Below are 20,867 nucleotides of genomic sequence, written 5' to 3' on the forward strand. Positions count from 1 at the left end.
TATATATAAAAGAGAAAAGCCAAAGAAAGATTAGAATAACCAATTATACTGTTTATATTTTTCTAATATATGTGTGCAAAAATTAGTTTTAGCCTCTATAGAACATGATCACGTCAACAATTTACTGATTCAGGCCAGTTTTAGTAACATTGGTCCAAGAACAAAACCTGTAACCAGGTAATGAAAAGAAGAAGATCTGTGATTTCAGGCCGACAGGAAGATGCTGTTTTCCTGCTCACAGTAGTAGCCAACTGAGCATGTTCAGTCTGAGAAGATGGATGATTTCCTGGTGGTCTGACTCAGTGTTAGTCCACTGGTGGTGCAGGCGGCTCCCTTCTTTCACTCTGCAAACCAAGACAGTTACCAATTAACCTTCTGGAGATGATAAGGGGGCATGCAGAACCATTTGAAATTAGTCTTTATACCCCTTCAACATTTGTTTTTACATTTCTCGCCATTTCACAACCTCAAACGCTATATATTTTCATAAGATTTCACGTGACAGACCAACACCAAAGCAGTCAATTGCAAAAAGGAAAGAAAATAATACATATGTTTTACAAATAAGGTATTAATAATGTGGAATGCAACTATTCAGCCTCCTTTAAAATGTACAGAGCCAAATAAAAGGCAATCCTGAAAGAAAACCTGTTAAGAGCAGCAAAAGATTTGAGACTGAGGCGACGCTTCATCTTCCAGCACGACAACAACCCCAGACAAAAATCCAGAACTAGAATGGAAAGGTTTAGTCATGGTTCTCAAAAGTCACTGACTTCTCTGGAGTCAGATATGCAACTATATGAAACCAAACTAGAAGCTTTTGTTTCAATTTTGACCTTAAATGAAACATTTAATCGTGTCAAAAGTTTACTATTGTGCTTTAATCGATTCCATACATTTAAAAGTCTGGCTGTTATTAGGCTCAGTAATCAGGCTACCATCAGCAATAGAAACTGAAAGCTACAATAAATAAATTGTAGTGCAGTTTTAAAAGTTTTATACATAGCAGCCAGCAGGAGGCGCCACATCCCCATTGATTGGCCGTATGACAGTGCTAGAACGGTCCAGTCAAAGTTCAAAACCAAACTCAGTTGAGTATGTGCTCACAGATAAAGCTCAGTCAGATTGGATGGAGTGTAACTATTTTGAAAATTAAGACTCAAAGCTATAATATTTTTTATTTTTAAATAAAATATTGATTCAGAGTTCATGAACAGAAATCAATAACTTGAAGACCATGTATCATTTTCCTTCCACTTTATGCAGTAATTTGTGTTGGTCTATTGCATACAATCCTAATAAAACACATTGTACTTGTAAAGCTGTAAAGTGACAAAATGTGGAAAAGACACTTATGCATCTCATACTGTGGTAATGTGAAAACTCAAAACGTTGAAACTGATCAATACTAACATTGTGAGGTCCAGAGGGCTTGCCAGAAGGACGGGCTCCTCTGAGGCTGGATGGGCGCAGCAAAAACAGGACCAGAGCCACCACCACCCACCCCATCAGGACCATGGGCAGGGTCAGGTCGCCTCCTCCACCCACTGACCCGCTGGGTCCAGGCACTGTGCAGAAACAGAACAGCAAGCGTCAACGGCCATGTCTCCGCTGTAGTGCCTTACACTCTGACACGGAGCGCTGTGGGCGGAGGGGATACGTACACTCCTGAGGACACTCGATGTCAGTACAGTACGATTGGGATTGCCTGAGCTGAAAATACAGAGGAAACATTTTATAAACTCTAAATATAACTTTTGTGCTACACAGTGTTACAAAAGTTTCTGTTATACAAAATAGCGACTCATGATTCCTCCAAGGCCTGACTAGTAAACGCTAGTTGAGATATTTTCGTCATTAAGGTAACACCCCTTATTGTGGTAAGCAAATCAGAAAGCTGAGAGTGGCTTTCAGTTCTCAGCCAACTGCAACCTGCCATGCAAGTTACAGCTGAGAACAAAAAAACAAAATAAGGTCACATGGAAACTGAAACCATGACTAGAGGCATAGCTTTTTATTACAAATGCCAATCTCATCTTTGACAATGCGTCCTTCACTAATGTATTAAATTAACAAACATGAAATCAATTTGACTTTACAGACGTCACTGGACAGCAAAAGACAAACACACAACAGGAACCAGGATGTGTAATCCCGGTCACTCAGCGACGCCTTGTATGCCGATTACTCCCTCTGAGAATACTTTCACTTACGAACCAGCTGTAGAAACTCACACACTTTATGACATTTTCACCGGATAACTCGTACTAACAGCAGGTTTGACTGTCAATCTGCCTTGGCCCTACAGATCAACCTGCCACAATGTATAAATCAAAGAGAAATCCTGTCGGTTGTCCTGCTTACCAGGTTGATGAGGCGCCTCATAGCGTACTCCTGAGTACAGATGCACTCACACGGGTCGAAGCCTCCTTCAGCCATTTCTCACCAGCAAGAATCCACCTTGAAGCAGAGGCACTTCAGGTAAGTAGGGCATACATGAACAAGTGGTAGAAATCCAATGCTGCCTCTTGTCAGTGCCGTTTTGTTGCTCGATGGACACACACAGACCCAGAAGGGGGAGGAGACTCTTCTGCTAAGGAGAGTCAGCAGTGGTGTGTGTTATTTTGTTTTATACTCAAGCCAGATGGGAGATTTTATCTGCACTTTTCTGTTGCCTATGATCTTTTATCTTAAATGCTAGTGGTATTTAAGGGATGTAAAATGTCTTTGGACAATCGTTTGTGAAATTTTAGGAGATGTTCTGAAGAGTAAGACCAGATGGAAGTGTTTTTATAATCCAGCGCTGAAATTACCAACTGAGTAATTTAGTTTCAGTTGCATTATACCTTACTACAGCATCCATGTTTAAATCTTTCACATTTTATGTAATTATAAACATAAACTAGGGCTGCACAGTGGCACAGTTGGTAGAGCTGTTGCCTTGCAGCAAGAAGGTTCTGGGTTTGATTCCCGGTCTTTCTGCATGGAGTTTGCATGTTCTCCTTGTGCATGCGTGGGTTTTCTCCGGGTACTCCGGTTTCCTCCCACAGTCCAAAAACATGACTGTCAGGTTAATTGGCCTGTCTAAATTGCCCCTAGGTGTGAGTGTGTGTGTGCATGGTTGTGTGTCCTGTGTGTCTCTCTGTTGCCCTGCGACAGACTGGCGACCTGCCCAGGGTGTACCCCGCCTCTCGCCCGGAACGTTAGCTGGAGATAGGCACCAGCAACCCTCCCGACCCGACCCCACCGAGGGACAAGGGTGCAAGAAAATGGATGGATAAACATAAACTGAAACTTTTCTTATTGAGATTTTATGTGAAAACCAACAAAAAGTACAGTGGAAGGAAAATGATCCCTGATGTCTGTAGGAAATATTAGTTTAATTATGCTAGTTTTAATGCTAGCTTTAACTTTAGCGCATGTTGAAATATTAGACAGATCATGATTGTTTTGAGTAGGCCTCAGTTTAGGTTAGATTTAGACTCATAGTTTAATGAATATACAACTTAATCAGTAGAACATTTTTCTTAGATATAATGATCCCGATTTGATTAAAATTAGTCTAATCAGTAGGTTTTTTTTTCACAGTAGATCACATTCTTAAGAGTCTATAAATCATATATTCATCTGAAAATTATATATTATAACCAAAGAAGTTGAAAACTAATCAGAAAATATTGAGTGTAACAGATGTTTTGGTATTGAAGCTGCTCATGTCTGTTTTATAAGAGTTTGAAGATATTATATAAAACGTGTGCCAATTTTTACAATCCAAATCTGCTGTTTGATCCACTGGGTCAGAGGAGAGAGAGGTCAGGAGAGCTCTGTGTGGTTCAGGAACCAGTTTGAGGCACTTTGAAATGAAAAACAAGGATAGCTGACAAACTTTGGTCCCACTTTCTTGAGTAAAATGTTTCTGTATGAAAATGAACACATCTTTGCTCATGCCCTGGGAAAGTACGCAGGGAGGATAGCTTAGACAACAATGAATTCATCCCTTGGCCCTGGTAAACACCTGCATTTGTAGGTAGGCAGAGACAACCTTTAAACAGTACGTTAGAAAGCATCAGAGAGTAAAAACACGCCTTGATATAAAAGTAATTGATCTAAAACAGTTAATCAGATCACTGGGATACTGTCGTAACTGCCACACGCAGTGGTCTCCGAAGGCGCATCTTTGCATTTTTCCTAAGGTAATTCATTTCTTATTCTTTGTGGCTTTGGTTTATGATGATTATGACGAGCTGTTGATGTGATTCTATACATTTGATTGTTTGAATAAAATCTGGATGATTGTGAAGTTGAACAGTGACTGTTGTCTTTGTGGTTTCACTTTTACACATGAGATTAACGGACCTGGGGAGACGAGATAACAACAAGCAACAGGTAGCAAATATCTCATTACTCAATGAATAACGTACATGTCTTAAAAAACAAAACAAAACAAGAAATCTGAACAGTGTGGTGTGAATTTGCATTCGTTCATGCAGAGTCCATATTAATCCCCCCACGATGCTATTATAGCCTGAAATCTTTTGGGAAATGGCTCTGTTAGCTCTGCACATCTGCAAACTGAAATTTCAACCTCAGTCAGTTTTTATGGAGTTTTACCACAGATTCTCAAAAGCTTTCAGGTCTACACTTTGACTCCGTCATTCTGAACACGCTTTTATCTGGCTGCATGTTTAGAGTCGTCGTCCTGATAGAAGTTGAACCCCATCTGAAGTCTTTTACAACCTTTAACTTGTTCTCTTTCAGGATTACTTGCATTTAGTTTCATTCTCAACAACTCTTACCTACTTCCCTGATCCTGCTAAAGAAAAGCATCCCCACAGCATAATGCTGCCACCACCATGTTCCAACCTAGTTATGATCTGTTTTGGGTGATGTGCAATGAGAGTTGTCACATGTAGCAAGTGACTTGTAGACCAAAATCTTCCAGTGCTTTCTTCCACACGTTTTCTGTGTAAAGTACAAATGAAAATGTGACATCTTACAGCTTTCTTGCTGCATTTGTTCACTAATGTTCCCTAACAAAAACCTCTGATGACTGTTCAGAACAGCCGTGGTTTTACCGAGATTAAATCACAGGTGCACTCAGTTTACAAACTAAACTACCACTGAAAGCAGTTTTATTTAGTGGTGTTGGAGGCAAACACCACTAAATAAAGTGCAGGCCGCACTTTTCAGATGTAAGTTTAAGAGGTATGAAAACTATTGTAAAGCTCTGTGCTAAAGCAGAGATTTCCATGTCTCGAATGCATGTAGTGACATAGACCTTCAGCGGGATTTAAAAAGAAACATGATTAGCATGGAAGTTAAATAAACCCGCGCTTGCTTTTCCAATGTAATCTTTGGACACAGCTGTTAAAACTGTATGGAGAGTTGGCCAAACTCTGTCTGGAAATTCACAACCCGTCTTGGAATAAGTAAGACAGTTGCTCTGAAACCTGTATTTCCTTGTAAGTTTTAGCTCCTACCATTTAAACAGCGCAGTTCCGCAGGTGGCTAACTCCGCTTAGAGTAACGTAATCACTTCATCTAAGCACAACTAAAACCAGAGCTTTTCAAACCACAGCTTCGACTTTCTACTCAAAATCTGTTTCACCGTATGTGCTCTCGGAAAACATTTAGCAAACTAGCTTCTTCCGAGTCTAGCCAGATGAGGAGGAGAAAACACCCTGTCTTGTTCTTTTTTCCTTTCTTTTTACCAGTGAATACTCTCGATTAGAGACACAAGTGAACAAAACCAAAGAAGGAAAAACGTCTTACTTGAGCTTGGAGGTTCTCAGGAGCGACTGAATGCGTTTGTCGGGCCTGTGCTGCTCTGCTGCAGCGCCGCTGATGCCGATATTCACCGTCAAACCACCGCCGACATGTCAACCATTTCTCCGTGTTTACTTTAACGCTCAGAACCTTTCGACCATACATGCACGTGGTGAAACGCGCCTCAGCCATTGGTCCAAATATTTTACGGCCAGGTCTCTAAGCCAATCGAAATCATCCAGCCTCAACCGTAAACAAACAGTCTATCTATCTATCTATCTATCTATCTATCTATCTATCTATCTATCTATCTATCTATCTATCTATCTATCTATCTATCTATCTATCTATCTATCTNCTATCTATCTATCTATCTATCTATCTATCTATCTATCTATCTATCTATCTATCTATCTATCTATCTATCTATCTATCTATCTATCTATCTATCTACGTGTTGTAGATGCTGATGAACCTCCTGTTGCTGTCTTACTATCTATTTAAAGAAGCCTCTGACTGAAGTCAGTTGTTTTAAAACAGTCCTATGAGGAGGATGCTCAGGGTTGTCTATAATTTTCTTGTGTTTATGAAGAATGCTTATTTCATAAACACATTTCCATCATCTCCAGGTGTTCCAGAGCACTCCTTAGAAAAAAAGTTACATTTAAAATGTTGGTACAGTGAGTGACACCTCAATCTTAAGTCGCCAACCTAGCACTCCTTACAACACCATATTCCTTTTATCGACTGCAAAGAGGTTATTGACAAATTTGTATGTAAAAATCTGACCTTAGTTTCCCTTCTGTCTTAATCTACAGTCTGGCGATCCCTACATGGATCCATCCGTAGTACAGGTATCAAGTAAACTGGCCGAAATGACTTATGAAAGGTTGCACTAATGTCAAAATGAAGTTTTAGAAGTGATCATATCAGAACTATCAGAGTTAAACTTAGCTGCTCATCTAAAAAATAGTCAAATAAAAGGTATACAGGCTGCCGACATTCTTATTAGTCAGCTGGCTGGTGATGCAACAATATTTTTTAAAGGATTCCTCTGAAGTATCCCTGGCTTTGAATATTATTCACAGGTTTTCTAATGCCTGTTAAGGACATTAGGTGTCTTCAGTTTGGAAAATTCCAGTTAAAAATACTGACAGTGTGTCATTGAGAGCAAGCACGAGGAAACAACAGAAAGGAACCACTCCATTTAAACCTCTGCTGTCTGTGAGAAAAGTACTATTTTGGGAACACATGAGACAATTGTTAAAATCCTCCTCAAATTTTGTGTGCAGCGGAGTGTAAATGACGTGCAACGGACAGAATAGAATAGAAATATCTACTATTATCTGACAGCAAAGTGTCAGGCAATTGAAGCATGGAGATTTTGCACATAATTAAGAATACCATACAGTGCACTAAAGGCAAATTTAAAATATAAAGTACTGTGCCTTTATTAAAAATAGCATTGTCTGACCCAAAGACATGTGCAACTGAATAATTTTTAAAAATACGCATGTATATTCTGCATTTAAAAAATAACAAACGATCTACAAGAAAAAATAAAACAGCAAACAATAGTAAATGTGCAAATAACAGCAGGAATGCTATTTAAAAAGAGAAAAAGTGCAAATAGCGGCAGAGATGTAAACCCCGCAATAACTCAAGTTTGGACACTCCACATGTGGGAGTGATACATGTGGCAGTTTAGTCAAGCTCCAAATTAAATTGCAATTTGTCCCCAAACTATACAGGCTGTTCTCTCTTGTTGCAAAATAATAGAACATGATGCTGCCACCACTGAATTTCACAGTGTTGATGATGTTCTTAGACTTTCTAACATTCCCATTTTCTCTTTAATTTCATTGAGTTTTTATTTAATTTGAGAAAATTACACATCACCAAAATTTAAGGTCTTTATGCATTTGCAAACTGTCTGGTGTTTCATGTTGCTTTTGGAGAAATTATTTCTTCTCTGAGTGGCCTCTTTTTTCTTTTTTTTCGCTAAAACTCCAAATAGAAGTACCAAATGAGCACTGTTCAAGGGGCGGTATTATATAAAATGTATATTATTTTAGCTTTTTGTCATGCTATAATGTTATTCCCTCATCAAAAATATACCTGGAGTGTTGCTTCAATTCTTTCATGCATTTTTGAGAAATCTTTTAATCACCCGTGGCAACTATTTAAGGTTGGTCTCACAGAGAGCCTCCTTTTAAACACAGCTCCTCCTTGAAGCTGCAGCTTCTGCCTCACAGAGCTCCTCCAGACTAGCCATCAGCAATTAGCAAACACATGGTGAAACTGCATTTGCTGAGCTCATCATACAAACTACTTCTCAGTGAAACCCTGTAAATGCAGAGTGTCAGAAAGAGCAGGAGTTTCTTAAAGAGACAGAGCCCCAATTTTAAAGCCTTAAATTATAAATTAAAATTTCTTTTAGGTTATGTTTGATATATGTGGCCTGTTTAGAACAACTGGGAAATACATCGTTTTTTTATGTAATCAGTTAGGCCTTCTTATTATCTTAAAATTAATAGGTGTAATCAGAAATAATAACTCTGAACGTTAGTTAAAAAAAACGAAAACAATAAATGTCCAGCCATATAAAGCAAAATCAGTCAGATATAAAGTGCTGCCTTCTCCCAGCACTGGAGAGAGAAATGTCCTGATAGTCAGTTTGAAAGGAGACCGTGCTGTCTGTGTGTCACCGAGGCTCATTAATGAAACTTCTAGCTTGTGCTCCACGCTGCAGCTGCTCTGTGTGAGCATGTTCTGGACTCAATGACTGACTGACGCTGACTCTGCGTTGGCAGGCGACGGCAACGGTGAGCTCTCTCTGTCTGAGCTGAAATGAAGTGCTAAATGGTACACGTGAAGGAGTTCCTTAAGCGTGACTAGCAGAAGGCAAGGCGACCCCCACACAGACAACACCGGGAGAAGCCCCGGGTGCAGCTCTGAGGCGGCTCAGCAGACACACAGCCATGGCTAACATCGCGGTCCAAAGGATCAAGAGAGAGTTCAAAGAAGTTCTCAAAAGCGAGGAGGTTTGTTTACGTCGCCGACTGCTTTCACTTCCTCACGGCTCCTTCTTTGCTTTTTATTTCGACTCTGTTGACATGTGAAGTGACTGTACGGTGCTTGTGGAGGACGGGAATCACCCGACGAGGTGTTGGTTCTGTGTTGCATCAAGTCAGGCCCGAACATCCGAACTTAAGCTAGCGTTAGCTTCAAAAAATGCGAGGCGCGTGTCAGGTGGGTGTGTTCAGGAAACACCGGGGATTCGCAGAACGACAGGCCTGCTGTTATCAGCTGTGCCCGTAAACATTGCTCAAAATTAATTAAAGCTGTTTTACACCAACTGTAACCTGTGTCCAATGGATTACCACGACTCAACAAATAAACCGGTGTCATCTCACTTTAGCTACTTTGAGCTACTTGAAGGCAGCGATGGTTTGATGCCCCATCTACAGTTAGCATTAGCATTTCATGTTGTGCTTTCAGCCCCTTACCATTTTTGTAATCAGCTGGTTGTGGTCACTGTGGGAGGCTTATGGGGTGAATGTTGTGTATTTCCCTTCCAGTAAAGTTTTTGTTTCCTCTTTTTTTAACTTTAAGTTGCTTTGTTCCACTAGCAAACAGTAGGTTTAACCAAGACATCCTTTAGAAGTAGGAAGCTTACTTTAAATTTTTCTAAGAATCATCTGAGTCAGGTTTGTCAGAGGCCTCACTTTTTGGACGTAGTGTTTGTGTCAAAATATCTGTTATTTCCCGTAAAACATTCTCTTTCTGTTATCTCTCCCAATATCTAGACAAGTAAAAACCAGATCAAAGTTGATCTGGTAGACGAGAACTTCACAGAACTGAGAGGTGAAATAGCAGGACCACCAGATACACCTTATGAAGGTACACACTTAAAAAACTGTTTTTTTTTCTGTTTTTCTGTAAAGAAAACACACTTGGCTCAATATGTCCTGATTAAAAATGGTGTTTCTCTTGTTTATTTTCGCTTTTAAGGTGGCAGATATCAGCTTGAAATAAAAATCCCAGAAACCTACCCATTTAACCCCCCAAAGGTGAGTAGCCGAATGTTCTGATTTGAACAAACTGTAAGGCCTTTACTGCCTGTTGAGTTGATTTTTAAATATCGTAAGGGAAAAGCTGAACAATTTGTCTTTTAGGGATTTAAGATCCAAGAGTTTTTTTTTTTCTTGCTTCATGGTGGCTATCCTGTTCAACAAGTTTTTGATTTTTACGTGCTGGAGTCGCTAGGTATCGCCAGCAAGCATGTAAATACCTTTCATAGCTATTCTAGCAAGGTATGGACTGTCACGAGATTCTGATAGTCTGAGTATCTTGAATTATATAATATCATAAACTCAGCATTTCAAAACAAAATCTGTAAAATCATGTAGAGCAGAATATTATTCCTCTCAGTTGCTCTGCTCTTTAAAATCTAGCCGGTTCATTAGTCAGACTGCCTGCTTGGTTTAACATTAATGCTGCCTGCAACTTGTCAGCTGCAGTATTAAAATTGTGTTACCTTCGTAGGGGTGGTTGGTGCTGCTATCCTGTTTGATGATGAATTAAAACTTAAAAAAAACGTTAAGTTAAATAGAGTAGTGGTCCTGTTTCAGGGTTAGCTGGTGCTCAGGTACAGATGGGGTCAGTGTTGCCATCCTTTCTGTGTCACACAGCAGGAGAGATTTCTGGTCACTCCGGAACTTTCTCTGTCGTCTCATTTAAACGGCCTAAAACTACAGGAAGGTCACGATGGAAGAAATTTGTAGTGTTGAAACTGTAACTGGCATACGTTGGTATTATTATCAATCTTTGTTTATGACAAAGTTTAATCAGTTATTGACAACTTTTTCTTATTTTGTGTCAAAAAGTCCTTCAGGATGGCTAAGGCTATGACAAATGATTCTCATTTTTAACAGTTAAAAATGAGAAAAACGGTCCTAAATATTTATTGTTATGGACCTCGCCCTTTGAACAGCCTCTATTAAGAATTAGGGGTGACTGGGTGTTGATGTTGTTAAAATAAAACATAAAAAGGGCCTTGCAGGTCTGCCTTATTGATAGAAAGGCATGCAGTTTCCTAAATTTTAGGGTTTTGTTTCTTTTTTCGTGTGTTTGTTCTCATCAGCAAGAATGGAATATGTCCTTACTTTTGTAGCCTAGTTTAGTGACTGGGTCTGGCCTAATCTGCTTTTGAGATGAAGTTGTTGGATGTGTGGCTCTGATTACTTTGAAATTGAGAGAAAGCATAGGAAGTAAAAGCAACAATTTTAATTGTAAAAAGCTTTTAATTACTCTGCTGTTGTGATCTGGGGCTGGACAAAGTAATTCGTAGGACGCAGATGTCTTCTGCACGACCCGTTGCCGTGAGAGACGGGTTGTGTTGATACGTGCCTCGTCGGATGTTTGTAGATTTCCATGTTTCTTTGCTTAATAGAGAAAATTTGAAGAAGACATAGCTTATCTCAATTTTATATATATATATATATATATATATATATATATATATATATATATAAGAAAGCTATATGAATCAAAAATAATGTCTTATTTTACAACTTATTCTAAAAAAAAAAAAATTCATAGGAATGAAACTAGATACACTGTCACCATTTATAATGACTCATCCATCTTCCTTGACCTGCCGTTCTTCAGGTGCGCTTCATCACAAAGATCTGGCATCCTAACATCAGCTCAGTGACCGGAGCAATATGTCTGGACATTTTAAAAGACCAGTGGTGAGTGCGTAGAGCTAAACGCTGTGATCTGTGGCGTTCAGAGATCGACTCGCGCTCACGTGTTGAATCTGTCTCACTCAGGGCAGCTGCTATGACCCTGCGGACCGTGCTGCTGTCCCTACAGGCTCTTCTTGCTGCAGCAGAACCAGATGACCCACAAGATGCAGTAGTTGCAAACCAGGTGAGAATTACTTCCTATTTTCTTTGTCTTTTGGCAAAAATCAAGCTGCTCTTTAGTTTAACTTTATTTACTTTGAGAGCAACTTTTTACAAAACTGAAAAGCTGGATCTTTTTAAAAAAAATTGATTTCTGAATTTTCTGTCTTGAATCCTCAGTACAAGCAGAACCCAGAAATGTTCAAACAGACAGCGAGGCTGTGGTCACACGTCTACGCCAGCGCTCCGGTCTCCAGTCCGGACTACACGCGAAAAATAGACAAACTCTGTGCCATGGGCTTCGATAAGGTTAGAGACGCCTCTCTGGTTCTGAGCACCACGTTTGAACATATCCTCACATGACACGATTTTAGGCGAAAGCAAATTTGTTTTATCATCAACTACCTACAGTAGAAAACAATATAGAGATAACGACCTAATTCCCTCATTACATTCTACTACACACAATTGTTTAATAGTTTTTCTAATGTTCAGCCATTTTCCTTCCAGGCTTAATCTATATATCTTTACAGATGTATATTTTTGAATTCCAGTAAGATTTTTTTTCAGCTGCCTGAACAGATGGTAATTAAACTGTGCTTAAGGGAGAATTAAGCAATTACTATATTTGAAAGAAAGTAGATGTTTTGAGTGCAAATATTACCAAGGTATGAAATGCCGCTCTCAAATTAAAAATGTAAGCTCTTGATATTTGACATTTTAATTCCTGCTTGTGTGCTGTCAGGAACTCTGAGGAAATTTGAATGATTTGTTGGACATAGTGAAGAGAAACTATAAACAAAAGAATCAATCACATCACACCAGGATCAATTCAATACCAATGCTCACCTTGGTATTAATGGTAACAATATTTAGATTGACATGAACAGGTCTAGTAATAGTCCTTAAAATAAATTAACTTTAATGCAGCAGAAATCATGAAAAATCCTGATCTTAGTACATGCAGTTTACAGGCATACCTTGTTTTGTTGGGTTTTAAAAGATTGGTGTATTAGCTACAATGAATTAACTAGTGCTGAAACAAGGAGCAAGAAACTTTTGTGAATTGAAAACAATATGCATAAAAGTATTACAGTAGTTAAATTTTATATCTGGAGCACACAGACTTGCATATTCACTGTTGTCCCCCACGCMCACTCCCCCCCCCCTTCTCTCTCTCTCTCGTTTTCAGAATGCAGTAATAGCTGCTTTGTCTTCAAAATCCTGGGACGTGGAAACGGCGACAGAACTTCTCCTCAGCAACTAGGACCCATCCAGGTGTGAAGATCCAGAAAATAAAAAATAAAAAAATAACAGAAATAAAAACTCCCGTCATCAGAGCACCTCAGCTCCTCCGGGCACCATGCCAACCTCACATTTTGCTAAGCAGTCACAAACATTCAGCACAGCACATTAGAGGTTTGCTACAAACACCAGTAGCACCACAGTTGCCAATATGTTCACCGCTCTGTTGCCTGTCCATCACACCAAGGATTTCCCTTTTATTTACTCTTAAATGTGTTTATAAAACCCAACAAACTCAGCCCCTCATTTTGTTTCCCTTTCTCCCCCAAAAGAAACATTTACTTTGCCCGTTTTCACCATTTGCACTGTTATTTTGCTCAAACAGTTGTCTGTTGAATTTCTGCAGGGTAAAACACGAGGGGAGCCACACATGCTGTTTTCTACCTAACTACATGTTCATTTAGTAGGGAGTTGGACTTTACATCATATTCTCTCCTACACTCTCAATGCTGTAAAAGCTGGATATAAAATACTTGACTTGGATAGTGCTGAGCATTGGGCAGTGTGCCGGGTTTTTCCTGACCTGTTTGATGTTCCGACCCGCTGCAGGAGTTTGGTCGACGCATTTTGTACATTCAACCAGGAAAAGCCCAGCACATCCATATCCTCCACCATTTGCACACATGCACAAGAAACAAGAGTTAGCTGTAAATAATGTGTGTAAATTTAAATCTATATTGGGGATATTCTTTTTTTTTTTTATTATTTTTTCTTACATTGTAAAACTAGTTATTCTAAATACGAACTATGCCTACTTTCCGGTTGGACTTTTCATGCATTTATAATCCATGAGAAGTCCCACAAAATGTTTTTTTTTTTCTTAAAAGAGGTCGTACCCTCCAAAATCCCAATCTGTACAAGTCATAACACGCCAGCTCCTCTGCTATGCCACAATCAAATATTTTCTAGTGTCTTTTATTCTTGCATGTTGTTTTTGCCTTTAACTACAGTTGGCCAAATTGTTTAGTGGGAGTTTGTTCATTTGAACATTTCCTTTAAAAAACAAAAACAAAAAAAAAATCACAAAAACCACAAAGTAAAGCCAATTTGAGCTTTGTTCTTCCTGCTCTTTGAACAGTTTTTTTGTTTTTTCTAGAGCAGGCGAGCGACCGTTGGGTATGAATGTTGAGGTTGATTTAGGTTTGTAAAGCTGCAGTGATCGCCTGTTGCAACCAGATTAAAAATGCATTGTATAGTTGATTTTTGAGGGGATGTTATTTTATTTCTGAGCCACTCAACCTTAATGTTGGTCACATGTACACTGCCTTGCAACAAAAAAACAAAGTATTAATATCCAATTTGTCATTTAAAACGACAAACTCCAACAAGTAGAGCACGACTGAAGTGGAAGAAAAACTTGTTTTAATCAGATAAGTTTGGCTTTTGCATTTCTGTTCAGTCGCAGTCAGTACTTTGGAGAACCACTACTTAAAGCTACAGCAGCGAGAAGGAAGGAGACAGGAGCATTGCACAGTAGTAGCTCTCAAATACTTGAGCAACCCCGCTGTAGCATTTAGTCCCTCCTTTACGCTTTGCAGAAGTCTTGTTTGTATAGTCTGAACATAATTTGAAATTTTTCCACAGATTTTAATTTAATCAGCCCCATATTTTACCGTTTTCCTCTGTGTGAGGCGCAGTGTTCGCATATCTGCTGTTTTCTCTGTGTGGTTTAACTTAATAGTTGTCCTATGAATAAATTCTTCCACCTGAGCTGCTGCTCCTCCAGAGATGTGCCTCTAGGCAGATGCTTAAAAGTATGGAATAGCTTGAAAGATTTTTGTCTGCACAAAGATTAAAAACGATTGTTTCCCTTCCATTTCAGAAGTGTTTGAAATCTGAAAAATATTAAAAATGATATGAACGCTGTAGCAGAGCTAAATGTTATGTCCCAACGTGCTTTGCTATACAACAACAAAACAATTCCTTTTGTTTTATAAATGTGGAACTCTTTGTTCTTTTTAGGGACACCGACAAGCTTGGCAGAAAAGTGTTTGCGTTTTACCAGGGCCACTTATTTAAAGGTTTCTTTTCAATTGACCTCCAGAGGAGCAACGAATTAAAATTTGAGTTGTTGTGCAGAGCTCTCTGCTGCTGACGGTGAGACGAGTTCAGAGGCAGGCAGAAGGTACAGTCTGCTTTACCTGTAAACAGACGGACTTGTGAAGCGCACCAGAGTCTGCTGGATCTACATTTTTTGTCAGAAAGGGACAGACGAGACGAGCGGCCGCCTCCTCCATCCACCCCGTCTTCCTGCTGTTCTCACCATGTACAATGTTGCACGACGACAAAGCGTTAAGAAGGGGGGCTGTTGCATCTCAGTTTCTCCATTTAAATACTTTTTTTTTTTTTATATTGGAAGCGAGCATCAGCAGTATAAAAAAAGCATGGTTATTTATTGTGACAGTGTCATGTTTTTATTGATTAAAAAAAGAAAAGTGGGGAAAAAAAATAAATGTTTGCCTGTGTTTTTGAAATTGCACCTTGAAAACAGGGATCCAAGACAAACTCTACTGCACCCAAACATCTAAAAGCATTTATTTTTTGTGGAAAAAAAGGTTAAATATAATGAAATGCATTTTTTTTAACTACATCCAAAATAAGTCAACACAAAAGGTTCCTGTTCACTTGATGTTTAAAAGTAGGACTTGCCCAACGTAAGAGTTCAAAAAAAATTTAATTTGTTAGGAAAACACTAAAGAAAAAACTCCAAATAATATCGATTTATGCATTCAAAAAGTGGATTTTTCTTTTGTTTTTAAAAAAAGACCAAAATCCCTGATGAACTGAAGTGTTGCGGCAGCAAACCGAACTTGCCCCACAGGAAGGCCGTCAAAAAGCAACTACAACTTTTTAATCCGCCCTTCTGATGCCAATCACCTAAACAGTTTATAAAATCTGTCCAACGCATTCAATGTCACCTTAAATTCCTGCAAAGTAACTGACATTTACAAAGTTTTTTTTTTTTTTTTACTTGTGTGTATTTACAAACTCAACTGATGAGCTGGAAAGAAACCCTGCAGTCCAGACACGAAGGAGGAAGACATCAAGACTCAAACAGCAGAAGATTTTTTTTTTGTTGTTTTCCCAGGGAATTTAATAAGCAAGAATCATTACCAGATTAAAACGCTTGTAAAATGTCCATCCCGGTTGGTTTTTATATTTTTTTTTCTTCTTAAAAATGGCTCCAAAAAAGAACCAAAGAGCAACAAACAAAAGGGGAAAAAAATGTTTCTGAGTAAGACCTACATACAGAGCTTCAAATCAATGACTACAGGGTGTTTAAAATCTCCTAGTATGATGGTGTGTGTGTGTGTGGGCGCGCGTGCTTGTATATTGTGTTTATGTCGAAGGTCCATAATATCTCCAAGAAAACTGTAAGAGTCAAAGGAGCTTGTGTGTAGAGTTGAAGGTGTGACGATTCAGGCCCGTCCTCTACAGTCTGGATTTCTTCGCCTCTTTACCTGAAAAAAACAGCAGATCATGTTTTATATTTAAGTGTTTTTTTTTGTTTTGTTTTTTTTAATGCTGGCTTGTGCATTTAAAGCAATAAAATGGGGATCCAGCAATAACTGCAGAACAATAATTAGATTTTTACAGTTATAGTTAGTTAGGCCTGTCACATTAACAAATTTTGCTACACAATAAAATACCCCAGAAATTATTGCAATGAACTATTGGTATTTTGAGACCATTTTCCAGTAATATTGTAATAGCAGAAAACATTCTCAAAGATCAATAAACTTTAAACTTAGTGTTAAACTTAAACATTTAACACTGAAACTGGACGACATTTTAAATAACCAAAATAAATAAAATAGAAACAACAAAATGAATTATGAAGTCTGTAAACAAAATTGTTCTTAAATTTAAAAACAGAAAAAAAGGGCTAGTTGAAACCAAAACACCAGATAGAAAACTTATCGCCAGGTTTTGGTAGAATGAGAAAAAAACAAATCATGCAAATGAAAATTATTGAGTCCGTTTTAATTTATCGTGCGATTAAATGATATATTGATTATTGTGACAGGCCTAGCTATAGTTTTGCAGTCACCTGACTTTAGTCTTTATTAACATAAATATCTTAAATGCTCCATTAAGTTATTGGTGGGAGAAAAAACCTGATATTAACTGAAAATTGTGTAATTACAGAATTAAAAAGCCTTTTATTTAATTCTGGTGGAAAATGTAGCACTTATTTTTAATAAATGTTTTGGTGCACAATGAGAAATAAGAGACTTTGTAAATTTGTGAGACTGCTAGGATAGAGCCGATTTATTTGGATCTAAAATATAAAAACAGATGAGCTGATGCTGCATTAAGTCCTTATTATCCCACTTGTTGTTCATCTCTTTTTCCCCAGTTACTGACTTATAAACTTTGAGGAAAACTAGATGTTTGATTCTCCTAAAGGCCACAACATCAAAGTTCTATTTTGGAAAGCAAGATAAATGTATTATTCCTAAATATCAAAACAGAATCTAAACAGAGTAAAAGTTTACGTAACTGTAACAAAGTGAAAACTACAATTCAACCTCTGTACCAAAAGGAAGCTAATCTTTATGGATCTGTTTACAGCAACTGAAGTTCCTAAAACAAACCTCCTTAACGGCATAAATGAAGCTGGACGTGGTTTCACACAGCTCACCATTTCAGTCTGACGTTTGTGGTCATTCTACAGTCTTTAAATTGTTTAGTCAACTTTCTCCATTTTGCAAAAAAGGAAATAAAAACAAGCATGGTGGATCTTTGGCGTGTTTAACATACTATTGTCTGAATTTTCTCCAAATGCAGATTTAAATTCATGCCAGCAGGTGGCATAGTCTATCATGGAAAACATGCTGTATATGAACAGCAAACTACACTAAAATTTATTATACTTTGATATTTTCCCAATGTAAATCTGTTAACTTCAAGACATTAGCTTAGCATTCCAGCTTCATACATTTGCTAAAACTAACTCTCTAACCAGAGTAGCCAGTATCATAACTGGCTTCTCATCCAGTGACGACATGGTGGGTTATATTTCTCTGGATGCATTTCATTTTTCATACTCAAACATGAAAACTTCTTCGTCCATTTTGAAAAACTACAAAGAATCGATCAGAAAAGACCAACTACAGGAGGCGTTATTCTATCAGAAAATAAATGGGGTGTGTTTTTGTTTTCCTTTAGTCGCAGGAAAAGAAGGAGAGTTCTTCTCTTACCTCTGCAAGTCGATCTGTCTCTTTGTCCCCTCGTCACTCTGCTGCTGCGACTGCTTTGACATTTTGACGTTGATGGAGTCTGTGGTGGTGTCGGACGCTCTCTTCCTGCCTTTGCCTCCTCCGCCTCCTGCTGGTAGCGCTCCGGCTTCCTTCAGCGCTGCTGCGGCAGCGGCTGCTGCGGCTTTGGTAGGACGGCCGCGCCGTCTCACGGGCGACGCCTCTATCCCAGCGTCGGCCGCCAGCTTCTGACTCGGCTCGTCCTGAAACGCACCGAGGATGAAGTTGAAAGGGAGCATGGCTGCGGGTGGAGAGGTGAGAGGAGGTTCCTGTGTGAGTTTACCTTCTTCGTCTCTTCTTTCTTGATGACCGGGTTCTCATTGTTCTCCTGCGCTCGACTTTCTGTCGAGTCGGTGCTGCTGTTGTGGTAAAACCAAGCAGATGAAACACTGTGTTACTCTTGTCTTTGGAGTGTGAGCAAACACCTGCTGTGTGTGTGTGTGTGTGTGTGTGTACCTGTTTTTGTTGTTAGCTGTGATCAGTGGAGACGAGTTGGTGCTGGTGTTACTGGTCGTGTCTGGAGCCATAGTGGTCTTCTGGATGATCCTCCGACCCGGAACGGTCAGAGTTTTGTTGACAGTCGCCAAAACTGGAGCCGGTTTGGGCTAAATAAGTAAATATATATATATATATATATATATATATATATAAAACTGGATCAGGCTTCAATTCATGTGGTTATTTTCATTCTTACTGCAAACAGACCAGTCTCTATGTTTTTAATTGTACTGCAGCAGTAATAACACTCATGTTGTGAGTTTACCTTTCCAGTTAGCAGCATTTGTCTCATCTCTCCTGTCAGATACTCCTTGTCGTTTTTAAACTCCTGCTGTTAGAAAAAGAACAACAGGTTAATAAGACCCCAGAGGAGGACATTTTGTTTCTGCTTTTGAAATGAGAGATTTTAACATCAGAAGAAGAATTAAAAGTCTAATGAAACTAAAGAAAATAAACTGTTTAAAATATATATATATTTTTCTGCATATAGGGTTCCTACACAGGTTAAGGAACCTGGTAGAGTGAGGAATTTGATTTTAAGTACTTTAAAGGTTTGGGTATTATCCATCTGATTAACCATCCGTCTATCAACCCAGTCAATTTTTCAAGTTTCATATGTAAAACTTTTCTACTGTCGAAAAATCGGAGATAAATTCCGAGACAACTTTTTTATTTTTACTTGAAAAAAACGGAACAAAGGCCTGGGAAAGTTTGAGTGAGGAAATTGTGAAATGAAAAATGTAGCCGACCACATTTGCTGAATGTGTGTGAGAATGCGTGGATTATTGCCTTGTCTTGTACGAGGAAGAACTTTGAGGGAAGGACAGGGTCTTTCTGACAGTCCAGGTGACAAGCGGTGCTCTTGTTGGCGATGACGAAGAGAGCCACATCGCACACGATGTAAAGCTTCTGCAACCAGAACGACACGACAGTCACCGATTCGCTTCAAAAACACGACCACATCCTTTCTCGGTTTGCCGTTTTCTACACTGTGTCATGTAGACACAGTTGTAAATGCATTTCATTAGGATTTTTATGTAATAGAGCGACACAAAGTGAAGCGAATCCTCCTGCAAAGCGCTGCGTACCTCATTGGCCTTTGCGTCTTCGGGACACTGAGCGTCTTTTGTTTGTTTGATGTTCTCAACCATTTTCCTAAGAAACGCGTGACTGTTGTTCTCATTCTTGGTCATCAGGACTTCCAACATGAACCACAGACACCTAGCAAAGGGAAAAAAGTTAGACGGTGAGAACTAAAAACAACTAACTTTTAGATGTACTTAACTTTTAGATGTACTTAATTAGAAGGGCAGCCTCACTCTTTGATGTCTTTGAGTTGTTCATATTCATGTGGTTTTGTGAAATCAGGGTCGTGGGCCAACAAGTGGATCATAAATGGAACCACGTACTCAGGAAGAAGAGAGACCAGTTTTTCTGTCAAGAGAAAGAAGCATTTATATTGGAGTGAATAAATTTGGAATTTATTAGAAAGCTCTACTGTGATTTCTAGACATGAGGTGGTATAATCACATCTGCTGAAAGCAATCTGATTTAAAAAAGGATTTAATTCTTTGATCTTCAGTTCGCGTGACACTGCTACAGGAAGCCGCCATGTTTCCGCGTGAACACTCACCCTGAGCGAGAGGGTTCTGTTTGATGTATTCCCTGCGGACGGAGATGTTTTTGAGCAGGCACTGTCGGGCGTGGGCGCGGCGCTCCTTCACCGGGTCCTTGGCACACAGAGCGAAAACGGCCAGATACTCCAAGGGCAGCAGCAGTTTGACGAGAGCTAAGTGCAACTTCTGCGCAAAGATCTGGCGGACCTGGTAGCACTCGTCCTGGCGGAACAAACCAGACGAACACCAGGCGTGAACTTAGCAACTTTAAAGTTTTTTCTCTAAAATTGGAGAATATTTGAAATAAATAAAAGTCCTGCAGGTGAAACTGACATTGATGACAAGGCCACAGAGCTGAAACTGCTCAGGTGTGATGATTTCGTGGTAACAGGGCTCTTGAGCCAACTTCATGATGGCTGAGCCGGCGGCCAGCCTCAGGCGGGACATGTCCGATTTACTGCAACACAGGAAGTGATGAGGGGATAAACAGTCTCTCTCTCACACACACA

General features: G+C 39.1%; 3 protein-coding genes across 6 annotated transcripts in view; 1 reads left to right on the forward strand and 2 right to left on the reverse strand.

Moving 5' to 3' along the window:
* Positions 1–107: 107 nt before the first annotated feature.
* On the reverse strand, positions 108–5,928 carry smim14 (small integral membrane protein 14). Its single transcript, XM_008412721.2, has 5 exons — positions 5,773–5,928; positions 2,365–2,460; positions 1,665–1,713; positions 1,414–1,568; positions 108–344 (listed from the first exon to the last, which is right to left on the reverse strand). Exons 2-5 carry the CDS (start codon positions 2,437–2,439, stop codon positions 306–308), a joined length of 318 nt encoding a protein of 105 aa, XP_008410943.1. The 5' UTR covers positions 2,440–2,460; positions 5,773–5,928; the 3' UTR covers positions 108–305.
* Positions 5,929–8,430: 2,502 nt separating this feature from the next.
* Positions 8,431–16,080, forward strand: ube2kb (ubiquitin-conjugating enzyme E2Kb (UBC1 homolog, yeast)). 2 transcript variants are annotated; one of them, XM_008412766.2, is made up of 8 exons: positions 8,431–8,810; positions 9,576–9,669; positions 9,781–9,839; positions 11,440–11,522; positions 11,604–11,703; positions 11,859–11,987; positions 12,871–12,956; positions 14,946–16,080. In XM_008412766.2, the coding sequence occupies exons 1-7, from the start codon at positions 8,748–8,750 to the stop codon at positions 12,943–12,945; spliced, it is 603 nt and encodes a 200-aa protein (XP_008410988.1). In that variant the 5' UTR covers positions 8,431–8,747; the 3' UTR covers positions 12,946–12,956; positions 14,946–16,080. The 2 variants fall into 2 exon arrangements, with proteins under 2 accessions (XP_008410988.1, XP_008410982.1); XM_008412760.2 differs by lacking the exon at positions 14,946–16,080 and having other exon boundaries at positions 12,871–14,183.
* The window catches only part of pds5a (PDS5 cohesin associated factor A), a 23,292-nt gene continuing 17,759 nt past the window's right edge, over positions 15,335–20,867 (reverse strand). For 2 of the 3 annotated variants that reach the window (XM_008412732.1, XM_008412740.2), the window contains exons 24-33: positions 20,692–20,815; positions 20,376–20,580; positions 20,062–20,176; positions 19,831–19,963; positions 19,532–19,651; positions 19,008–19,073; positions 18,701–18,849; positions 18,528–18,603; positions 18,188–18,447; positions 15,335–16,444 (exon numbers count right to left, since the gene is read on the reverse strand). In XM_008412732.1, coding sequence (XP_008410954.1) covers positions 16,441–16,444; positions 18,188–18,447; positions 18,528–18,603; positions 18,701–18,849; positions 19,008–19,073; positions 19,532–19,651; positions 19,831–19,963; positions 20,062–20,176; positions 20,376–20,580; positions 20,692–20,815 — 1,252 coding nt within the window. In that variant the 3' untranslated portion in view covers positions 15,335–16,440. The remainder of the gene's footprint in view (positions 16,445–18,187; positions 18,448–18,527; positions 18,604–18,700; positions 18,850–19,007; positions 19,074–19,531; positions 19,652–19,830; positions 19,964–20,061; positions 20,177–20,375; positions 20,581–20,691; positions 20,816–20,867) is intronic. The other variant, XM_008412747.1, reaches the window with a different exon arrangement.

This window comes from Poecilia reticulata, linkage group LG1 (assembly GCF_000633615.1).
Source record: "Poecilia reticulata strain Guanapo linkage group LG1, Guppy_female_1.0+MT, whole genome shotgun sequence".
NCBI classification, from domain to species: domain Eukaryota; kingdom Metazoa; phylum Chordata; class Actinopteri; order Cyprinodontiformes; family Poeciliidae; genus Poecilia; species Poecilia reticulata.